The sequence below is a fragment of the Xiphophorus hellerii genome, chromosome 4 (genome assembly GCF_003331165.1).
Source record: "Xiphophorus hellerii strain 12219 chromosome 4, Xiphophorus_hellerii-4.1, whole genome shotgun sequence".
In the NCBI taxonomy this organism is placed as follows: domain Eukaryota; kingdom Metazoa; phylum Chordata; class Actinopteri; order Cyprinodontiformes; family Poeciliidae; genus Xiphophorus; species Xiphophorus hellerii.
The window spans coordinates 14,209,038-14,221,065 of record NC_045675.1 but is presented as its reverse complement, the minus strand read 5'-3'; the positions used below and the strand labels follow the sequence as shown (position 1 = coordinate 14,221,065).

Here is a 12,028-nt window from a genome sequence, read left to right as displayed (position 1 = left end):
GTATAAGATAGTGAGACTAGGCAATGAGGTAAGAAGAGGAGGACCGAGAGAAGAGGAAGAGCCAAAGTTATAAATATAATATGCTGCGTGGGATGGAACAAGACCCCAAAATGAAAGGTAAGAAGAAAGGGGGAAGACGGGCTCTAGAAACTTCACGAGCTGCAGCCAAATCATCCGGTGACCCCGGGATGACCAGCAGGCAGCTGCTTGGCAAATTAAAATAAGATTAAATTAGTTATCATTCCAACGTTGCTTCTTTTAAACTCATTTATTGTACTTAAAGGCACAAAGTGATGTGAAAAAAGTATTTATCCTGCTCCTGTTTAGTTAGAACATCAACAAAAGGTAATGCTAGATAAAAAAAAAAATTCCTGGGTAAATACAAACCATAAATTTCAAATCAAGACCAGAATACTGCCATGTAGAACAAAAAACAAATAACAAAAATCACCCTGAAAGAAACTGCCTGAAAACACAAGTAAGGCTAAAAGGTTTTATGAAGCAGCTGAGCTATACAAATAAAAAAACATAGATGAGACGCAAAAACCACAGACACCTGTCAGACTGACAAGGGTTACAAAGTCACAATACACAAATGGAGAAAATCAACATCTCATCCAAGAGTTTCCAGATGAAAAGACATCTGCTGACCAAAAGGAGTATAAAGGCTCCACTTTGATGATGCCCAAGGTGAGAAAATATTCTGTGGACTAACGAGATGAAGTGGAACGTTTACGAGTGTCTGGACGGATCCCATCTGCTGTAAAACTAACACTGCATTTTATAAAACAGATCTAAAGCAAGAGCTGAACATGATGGCAGTGGGATGGTCTGGGACTGATTTGCTTCTTCAAGGCCTGGACTTCATTGATGGAACCATAAAGAAGAGTCCAGCCATCAGTTTCTGACCAAATATGGCTGAAATAAAACTATTTTGTCAAGAAAAGTGGTCCAAAATTCCTTCCAAGTGATATAAAAGACTATTGCCAGCTATCAGAAATGCTTGATGGCCATTGTTGCTGCCAAGGGTGACCCAATTGGTTATTAGATTCAGGGGGAGCAATTACTTTTTCACAGAGACTCACACCGGCTTAGATTTACCCGGTTTGTCTTTGTTTAACAGTAAATGTGTGCGATGATGAGAAGTAGCTTTAAAAAAAGCAAACAGAAGCAACGTATTAGGGAGCAAATATTTTTTTACAGTTTATTTCAAAGATCATTTGTGCCACTGAGAACTTTACAATGCACAAATAATTGTGCTCTTTGATGGCTTCGATTGACCACTGTGGGCATTTCCATAACCTCTTGCTGCACTCTGCTTTACGACAGCAGTCAGGACTTGGCAGAGGTAGACATGTGGGACAGGTGTCGCATAGCACAGGTTACTCAGAACATTTCAACAAAGAATAACAAGGAAGCCCACTCCAACTTTCCATTTCTGTCACTGATTTACATTTGGTGGGTTTTGATCTCTAGCCAATAAATTTACACACGCCTTTCTCTAACTTCTACTAGTTTTCAGAGTCATTGTCTCCTACAGTGGCAATCTATTCCAATATATTTTTTGTAGAATTTTTTTGCTCTGTCCTCATCTTATCAACTCCAGACAGTCCCATATTAAATTTAGAAGGTCCCCCCGAGATATTTCAAAAGCAGCTTTGCCGACAGACCGACTTGTTCTTATGAAAACAGATTAATCATCTTTAGACTTTGGTGCCACTGTGCTCAAGTCAAATCTCCTTTCGGAGATGTTGAGTTATCTCTTCTGTCGCAGTTCTGTGGAGGGTGAAAAATGATGCCAGAGCACAAAAATACATCGCTGTGAGTGCAGCGTTGTAATATAGGATGCTGCAAGGGACAGAAGAGGATCTAACTGAGACTCTGTTGGCAGGTTGTGAGTATACACGGCTCTGCAGTGGGAGGGGGTGGGGAAAGCCGCTCAACATAAGCCCTGATCTGTCTAGTCCAAGGAAGATAAGATCAGGGGTCTGCTGAGAGGGGGAGGCATTAAAACAGCTCCCAGCATACATACCATCATTCACTAGAATGTGCTGTTCTGCTCACTGTAACAAACACCAATCCTTCAGGTAAGTATGTCACCAAGAAACATGTTTACACCTTCTGCATTTTTCTCACTGTAAGTTACATGAGCAGTGTATCTTCATTGGTTTAATAAGCTATCACCATGTTTGTTTTACAATACTTTCCATAAAATGTCACTATTTTAAAAGTTTAAATACTGTAATAAATGTCATAAGTAAATGTTACACTTTGACATTTATTTATGATTTAAGTTGATTGACATTGCTCTGAACTTCATTTACATTTCAATGAAAACATGCTTTTTGGAAGAAAAAAAAAGCATGTTTACTGGCATAAAATGGAGAGAACTTAAACAGGGGAAAACTGGCTAATAGGAAAGCTTCTTTGTAAGTAAACCCAGAAACAAATACAATGAACTCCATCCTTTGTAGGTGAATAGAAAAGAAGAAAAAGTAAGAGAGGAGAGATGATGGACGCAATCAGCCTCTCCAGTTTCAAGGTGGAAATAGGAGACGGAGAGGCTGTAGATATGGGTGTAGCTTCAAAGGAAGGAAAGTCCACTTAAAAACATTAAAGCCCAGAAGAAAACAGGACCCAAAAAAAGAGACTGAGTCATGAAAGATGGGTGCAAAAAAAGGAGAAAATGCTGAATGAGTCATATAACAACATAAGCTCTGTGCGGGGATGACAAAATCTTGACAAATATAGCGGCCAAAAAAACGTGAGAGGTGAGAAGAAGGTTGTTTACCTGGTCGTACTCCAAGGCCCCGGGGTAAAGAGGCCAGCCCAGAAAAAGCTCAGCAATCACACAACCAAGGGACCACATGTCTATGGCTTCACAAAACGGCAATCCCAAAATGATCTCTGGAGCCCTGTGGGACAGATAATACACACACCTGTGAGTCCAAAGCAAAGTGCAATAGAAAAAACTTAGACATTTTAATCACAAAATACCGACATGTTTAACACGTGTTATTTAAAAAAAAAAATTACACACAGAAAGGGTGTGCAGCGGGTGGCATTATGAAAAATCTTTGTAAAAGTCTACACAAAAACAGAAGTTACAGTATTAAAATGGAATACAATATAAAAGAAAAGTCCTTCATTTTGAAATAAATTATATCTGCACACATTAGGTTTTTTGTATTTGTGCAGTTAACACCTGTTTGATAAAGCTGTGCGATTCCTGATGACGTTCGCTTTGATGGGATTGTCGTAGATGTGTAATAGAGCTAACCGACGCATAAGCCGGTGTTGTGTGTGTGACAGAGCCAAGTCGCAGCCTGCTGTGGCAGTGGGTAAGCAGGTCAGTCACAGTGGGACCAAAACTTTGACAGACCTTCCTGTCTGGAAACAGAGTAAGTCCTTTTTTTCCTATGAGGCGCCTCATTGTGACTTCATAGCTAATCATTTTATTACTTCACTGGGATTATGAAAGGAGGCTGTTAGAACCAGTAAGATGTGTGTACAAAAGATGCAACGTCTCATTGTTCATTTCACAAAAGTCAACCAAGACTGATAAGTATAATCAGAATATTATTTTGTCTGTTAAATCATAATTACATAAAAAAGCAAAGAACTGACATTTATTTCAACTTCAGTATTCCTTTCTCATCTTGCATAGGTGACAGTAATAGAAAAGCAAACGGGGAAACTTGAGGAATGGAGATCTGTTTCACTTCTGTTCAGCAAATAAATGTGAAACCGTTTACCAGCATGAAACAATCCAGAGGATATAAATGATCTAAAGAGTGATGCAGGATCTTCTGTTACATCCTGTGTTTGCTGTTCCACAAAGCTCAGCATACCGACCAAGAGAGTCCTGCACTTTCATGTTGGACATATTTAAAGCGACCCAGGAAATGCCTCCCCCATGACATCCTTCGAGCCATATGGGGCTTAAAGCATGTGGGGCGTGTACAGCAACAGCAAGTCTGAGGCATGCTAAATTGGGTTTTAGATCATTTTATCACTCAGCAAAGACAATTGCAAGCAACAGTTGGCGGGTTTAGCCAACACTGCTTTAGAAAAGCACTCAGGAAGTTATGCTGGCTATTTCAATCTCACAAGCATGTTTTAAATATATATTATTTTTTCAGGACAATCTTGTTATTTTTAATTTCATAAAATGAAAGTTTTATTAAATCAAAACAGCTTGGCATATTTTCCATGTCATTACATAATAAACGTGCTATATTTGTTGAAAAAAAAAAAGTCAGCTGCTTTGCTTATACACTGAACTTCCCTTATCACACACCACTGGACAAGAGCTCTTTACGGCTGTTTCTTAATCCGACTCCCGCTCACGTTATGACCATTATCCTGCTTTGGCAGAGTGGATATTTATTTTGGAAAAATATCTTCCATAGTATTTGATGAGAGCCACTGAGCCTTTTAGTGAGACACTGGAGTGACAGATGTTTTGTAATCAGCCCCTAACAGTCATTGATTCTGTTGCACTTTAAGCAACTTCCTCATTGAAAGTCTTGTCTGACGATGGATGAATGCATACAGTTTTCCAGCGTATGAATCCCGACTTAATCCTACTTTCCTTGTATTCTGTGGTTCTCACTCCTCACAGCTGCATCCATCAAATTAGTGCAACAGTGAAACTAAAATGAAACAAAAATAAACTAGAAAACAGCACATCTTTGTTGTATAGCCTGAAGAAATAAGTGGAGGTTGCCATAGTTGCATGGTTCCATCCAGATCAACCCAAGGAAGGCTTTGTCCCCCTCCTTTCAAATCAAACCTGTTTTTCATTCTAAGAATATGACGTAAAACCCCAGGAGCCAATGAACGGCAGAGCAGCAGAAGCCTTGTGATGTTTCCACCACGTGCAAAAATCACAGAACAGATAGATGGAAACAAATTCAAACGCTGACGTATCTCGTCTTCCTCAGGTGCGTCACACAGTTGTGTCATGACAGATAATACAGAAGGAAAACGAGTATTGTTTTACTGCAAAATTCATCAATTCATCAAAGCAACACCTAAAGGAAGAATTATAAAAATTAAAAAAAAAACCTATTCAGTCTATTTGTTACAGTCAATTCAATTGTGATGCTTTTGAGATCGGCAAAATCACAAAGGATCTACAAATGAAAGGATTAATCCTATCAGATCTGCTGACTAACAACATTGAAAGTGAATGACTAAGAACCAGACATTAGTTCTCAGCAATGTTACTTTCGCCTCATAACCATAAAGGTTCCCGCACTGTCTCTTGTGTTATGTAAGAAACACTTAATAAAACCCATTAATAACAATAAAGAGAGATTTTAAATAACAAGAAACACAAATGTTCCAAATGTAAGCAGTAAACACAGACTCGGTTTATATTAATTGTCTCAAGTATGACGCCAATCCCAGAGTGAAACCAAAACAAGCTCCATCAGCGGTATCATGCTTTTGCTTCTCTTGGCAAAAAAACAAAGTAGCTCAATAAAACTCCCTGGAAACACATCATCTCTCTCTCTATCTGTGCTCAGTTGTTTTAGTATCTGCAGCTGCCATACAAACACATCTCGCTGCCTACTGCTCAGTTACATATTGTAAGGAAATGTTTTGCTTGTAAAACAATGCAAACATGATGGTTTCTGTATGCACTAAATTACTGACTGAGGTTTGGAGGGACATATCAAATAATGTAATGAGTCAGCTCCTTTATCCTGATATCCTGAGTATGAGCAAGTACTCAAACATGTCTGCCTTTCTGTCTTTATTATTAATACATTTATGTCTGATGAAGTCCAATCTATCTCCTCTTGCTTTAAATCACCAGAGGTAGAAGAGGCTGAATAAAAACCTGAGAAAAAAAATATACATGAAACTTTACTTAAAAACCTAACCACATGAAACAAACTTACTTTTTGCCAACTAAAGAAACAACTAATTTCCACATGGCTTTGTTTGCATTAGGAGACATGTTAGTGGGCATAATTTAACTTCATCATCATTTTTTATTCATGGCCATTATACCAATGTCCAGAAATAGCCCTGTAATTCACCCTGTTCTGTCCTCGAAGGGAGAGGCGGTGTGTAAACTGCCCACAGCACAGCAAACATGGCTGGCCACACCTTCAGAGCTGATCAGTGTGTGCAGCATGCTCACACAGGTCTTTAACCGAAACTGAGAATCCGAGAAACTCAGCGGGACTCAGACAAAAGTATGCTTTAAAGCTCAGTCACAACGAGAGACCGACAACATGGCTGCTTCATAATGAGAGAGCAGAGACTTAAAGCATGTCTCTTCCAGGAACTGTAATTCCACACACTCTCTGGGCATCCTGCATTATTAAGTGTAACACAAAGGCAGCTTTGCAAAGGGAGGAAGAGGCGCATGCACTCTGTTGCACTCTGATCTGCCCAGACTTTAGATTAAAGACACAAAACTTTAGACACGTTTTACTGATTTAAACTAAGCTCTGTGTCAACATGGAGGTTACTTCCCCCAGGTTAGGCATAAACTCGCTTCTGTTGTTTTGAGGTTTAATACAATTAATGCTTGAAAGCTTATGAGTCTAATTCTGTTATTCAGGTCATTCTAAAGTAGAGAGTAGACAAAGAACATTTAATCATTTGCATTCTTTGAAAATTGAAACACATTTCTTAGGCATTAAAATTGCTGCAATGAGTCAACTTTGAAATTTTAATATGGAGATTTTGTGTATCCATAAAGTTAAGCTACAAATCTAGCAAATAAAGACAATAACAATAAAGATATCCTTGACATCTTTGAAAGTGAGGCATCATGGCCTCAGTCTCAAAATATACCATCTCAAGTAATTTTATTCCAATGAATATGAAATGCACAGCATGAGGTTCATTTTAATCACTGAATGATGCTTTCATCTTCTCCAGCAGTTATACTACCAGCTTCAATGGGCATGCTGAAAAGATTAGCTTTTACTGTAAAGTAGCAATGTAAGACCATTTAATGTTCCTGGACCTCAGCTTGCAGCTGGAATAACATCAATAATCTTGCAAGAGAAAGGATAATTATGTTTTCATTGAGCTCATATTTGTTCATTTTTTCTGTTATGAATAATATCTAACTCTAAAACGCCATGTGGAATTAATAGCTGACAACTGAAATGTAATGTTTAATTTATAGGATTTGTTTTTACTGCAACATTGGCATCAAAGTATATACACAGAACTTCACTATTTTCCCAATACCACCAGAGACATCTTTAGCTAGAATGGTGAAGTAGAGCAGATGTTTGTCGTGGACACGGGACAAAAGTTGGCTGCACAATGTAATAAAAGTGCAATAAAATTTACAACAGACGTGAGAACACAATCAAAGCATTATACTAGGATTTGTTTCACCTCTTTTCCAAGTTTTAAACGGTGCGCAAGAGCTTAAGACCAAAAAGTACAAAAAGAGAGCAGTAAATGGTTTTAAAAAAGCTTCTGTACTCTTCATTAGCCAACACACAAAACAAGTTTGTGAGGCTGTCTGAAGCGCTACCTAATCACAGAGCTACTTTGCAAAGAGAGGTTTGCAAAGTAGCTTTCACAAACATCTGCATAAACACAGTTATATCTAGTAGGATGTCCTTGTATTATATTGTTTATAAAGGGTTATTTTTTTTTAAGAATAAGAGCATATCCTAAATCAAAGAATGTAGCATGCACAGATCCCAAAACATAAGGAAGCACAGATTGCCCAGCAGGTGACCGATTAGGCTGGTTATCAGTCTGGCTAGGTAGACTGACCCATGACCAACGTATCAGGCGCTCAAATACACGATGCTTTTTTTTTTTCTTACTCTGGTCAGTGAACAGACAATAGAGACACATTTCCACTCACTTCCACTAACCAGAGATCTCTCCGATACAAAAGTATCTGCTCAGAAAAACCCAAAGTTAGCAGAGATAATAAATAAAAAGTAACAGGCTGAACAAAATGCATTAAAAGCAAAATAAACAATTCATCTAATGTACTAATAGGTAAGATTTTACTTTTCAACATTTTCTGTTTCTCCTAAATACTCAATGCTGCTGACATTGAGGAAGCACTGATAAAAATGTTTGCCCTTTATCTGGTTCTTTATCTTTACTTTTTATTTAATTTACATATCTGTAAACATAAAGTATCTTGTTGTTCATAAAAGATGAGTAGTATAGTACCGTTTTATCTATAACTAGAAATAAATTTGGTCACTAGTCAAGAGAATTTTATTTTTAAACTTCTAAGGGGATGGTGAAAATAGAACATAACATTCCGAAAATTTAGTTCAGCTAAAATAGATTAACATATTTTTAATATTTTGTTTATGTCACCTGAAGCTCCAAAAAATAGACTTGTAAAAAGTGTAAAAATGTAACCACAAAAACACAGAAATCAAAATAATAACACAATAATAACACAAATAACAAAAAAAATCTAATAAAAAACCAAACAAGTACAACATAGTTTTACTAAACAAAACTAAATGCAAAGTGGCATTAAAAATAGACTAAAAACAGATGAGCTGGCTGACCTTGAGTTAGTAGGTGGGAGGTCTCTAGTGTTTCAGGCTGTCTGTTTTAGACTTTGGATGCCGACGTGTTTCACCATCTATAGAAGTCAAAGCAAACTGGCCAGAGTCCCATGAACTATTTTAAGTCATCCTCTCCTCTCGGCCTCAGCAACGCTGCTCCTTCACAGTATGCTTTGCGTATTCTTGCCAATGATGCAGAGTGCAAGTTAAATGGCGGTAGGCTACATGTATTTGGTTTTGAGTCATTGCTGCATTTCTGTCCCAACACTGCAGTCAAGTCAAAGCCACCACACATGCTATTGATAAAATGTATGACCTGTAAAAATATACAGAAGTTGCACAAGACTATTTCATACAGTTATTTTGACTGATGGGGTCAAAAAAATCTAGTTAGAATCTATTTCATCCATCAATTTGTGATGATAATGATGAAATATTTAATTGGTTTTATTTTTTTTTTTTTAGTTTAACTAATATGCAACCCACACAAGTTGAACTGAGAATCCACATTGTGCCATAACACATCAAGCTTATGAGTTTATAAAACCTTTTCTCCAAGGAGATAAAAAACACTGACTGTAGCCCCAGGAACTACATAAACAATTAAATGATTACAATGGAGACTGGAATTACAAGCGCCACTTCAAACCAAGTTTTGAAATCAAGGGAGATTTTTCTTTAAGTGTAGAGATCAGAAGTCCCGACACATCTCTAACTCTTCAACGCATAGTCAGCTCCCAGATAGCAAGATGTTAAGAGTACTCTTAGCAGGTCAGAAATTATGCTCTAATAGGAATATTTTTTGATTGATTGAATGAATGCATTTTTAAAACTAAGCCATAAAAACTACAATGATGTTTTCAAGAAAAATATGAACTAAAATAGCATGATAAGCTGGTGGCCAACTAACTTTTACATCACATGACACAAAACAATAAAGTCTTCATGTTTCTAATCACTTCGCAGTGCCAGCACAAGTGTGACAGTTTCTATCTCAACTGAGTGCAAATATTATACAATGTATGCATGCCTAATGAATATATAATAAGTTTGTTGCATGGAGTCTGAATTTAGTTATTTATTTTTGACTGCAGGAAGTATCTGAAGCGCTTAGTCGTCATCATCACACACAAACAATGTTTAAATTCATTTGTGCAAAGAGATTGTCATAAACTCATTCAGAGCGGCATTCTCTTTGGTGCTTACTTGTAAACTCATTTGGATCAATGCACGTACTAAATCAAAACGATGCAACAAATCCACAAAAGAAACACAACAGTGGTTAGACATCAATCTACTGTATATCATCACAGCTTTACAAACATTGCATTTAGAAGCACCAAGCGTCTGCAGCTGATAATGCAAACAGAAGATTTGAATTGTGTCGTATTGTACAGTATCAAGTCATAACAGTAGAAGATGTATCTATAAGCAGGGGCTTCGCCATTATTCTGCTGACAGGAACAGGGTTTGTCTTGGTTATCCAGGGTTTTTCCGAGTGTATCATAACTGGGAAAAACCCAGTTATGATACATAACTGGGTTTTGTATCTGCCAGGCTTTACTTGCTCCCCCCACCAGGCTAAGTGTAATTTCTTTACTCTAAATAGGGCTTTTTATACACGAGCAACAGTGACAGTCATGACTGATTAAACTAGGTTTATACAGTAGCTGACTCATTGAACTAGGCATGAGGAGGTGCGCGCCAATTGTGCTGTCCCTTCACCTGCCTGTTGGCCTCACATGCTATTATTTCCAAATTAATAGCTTCTAAATTTTTGCAACTTTCAAATTTTTTTAACACAAAAACTTGGTGGGTCACTGGTGGTAGTGCCCCTACAATGAGATTAGCAGGTTTTCTGAGGGAAACCCTGCCATCATAATCAGCCAGAACAGTCGCTGACCTCAAAGGGTGCCCTATGAACTGTCGAGCATCTAATCCCCTGGAAAACTTTATCCTCCGATTACTTCTGCACATTGTAACTCTAGTTTCCATGTTGTAAACAACCACTTCCCCCAATGAAGCACTCTGTATTTTATGTCAAACTAAATTTAAGCAGACATCCCTGTGAGACCATGCTTAGTGGGTAAGCGCTGCAGTTCAACATTTCAAGAGCAGTTCAATCATTTCTTTATGAGCCTGTTTCCGCAGCACATTATTCAACTTCAGTGAAGTCAGACAGACCCCTGACTGACATTATTACCAAGTCAGCAGAGGTATTGATGTATGTTGTATCAAAATACAGCACCACGCATGACGTGTGAGAAACGGCTGTTCACCAAAGTTTGAGGCTGACAGCGCTGACGAACGCCAGCAGCTGTGGTGTTCACTTCCTCCAACCACAAAAGCACAGAAAACTATGACAGCTCTATTTTGAGCAACTTCCTGAAATAAAGAGCGTTCACAACAACGCTAATAGCTTCTACAGAAACAGCTCATTGAATGAGAAAGGATTAATGAAAATCTACCCAGAAAAAAATTTTCCACTGCTCACGTGTAACTGTAGCTCAATGAAAGTATTCTCTGCTCACTTTGAACAATGAGAAAATCGACTGGAAATGCAAATGCAGACAGTTATCAACTCTCTTTTGCATCAGTTTTTATTGATAATCTGAATTCCCAGCAAAGCATGCTGATTCATTTCCTTAGTGTGGAGGCAATGAAAATTATTCAAATATTATGTAAATGATGCTCACAATGACAGCTAGCACTTTATGCCACTGTCTTCTACCCAGACTGAGAACCCAAATTTAAACTGCCAACCACACATACGCATACTGTATAGGGGATAAGTGGGAGTTTAACTGAAGACAGGTCTGATAATACCTCACTCAGTGTAATTCTCTAGTGACCATAAAATATCCTACTGCATGCTAACCATCTATTAAAGTGTTTTCCACAATGTAAAATCAATAATTTCAGTGACTGCATGGTCATTAAGGGACCATATGACAGAATCTGTCTGATTTGTTATTGAGCATAAAATTTAATTTACCTAACATTTTAAGCAGAGAATGGTGTTTATTATTTTAATAAAAAAGGTCTAAAGCTAAGCTTATAAAAAAATATCATTCTGCATTTAAAGCTCTGTAAAGCTGTTTTAGAGTATATTTCACGCAATTCACATTAATAAGCCAACTGTTGACTTATTGTCAACTTTTACTGGTAAAATGAAATTCTAAAAAGAGAGTAGTAACGCACTGGACAAACTAGAAAAAAAAAACTTTGGGTTAACTGTAGTCCTCAAAAACTTGGTCACAACTCTGGTAACTAAATAAATGTTCAATCCAGCATGTATTTTTCACTCTTCTTTTGACATAATAATATTTTTCTTACAGTAGATGAATGTCATGCGCCATTGTCAGGCTCCTGACAAAGGCACTTTAGGTCTTTCCATGAAGAGAGCAATGAGCCTGAAGCAGAAAAACACTTCTAAGAGGTGCCTTGCAAAAAATAAAAATCACCCAATTAGAGAAGCACAGAGGAATTGACTG

General features: G+C 37.6%; 1 protein-coding gene across 2 annotated transcripts in view; it reads right to left on the bottom strand.

Moving 5' to 3' along the window:
• The window catches only part of hipk3b (homeodomain interacting protein kinase 3b), a 37,642-nt gene that overhangs the window by 13,752 nt on the left and 11,862 nt on the right, over nt 1-12,028 (bottom strand). For both annotated transcript variants that reach the window (XM_032559923.1, XM_032559922.1), the window contains exon 3: nt 2,792-2,915. In XM_032559923.1, coding sequence (XP_032415814.1) covers nt 2,792-2,915 — 124 coding nt within the window. The remainder of the gene's footprint in view (nt 1-2,791; nt 2,916-12,028) is intronic.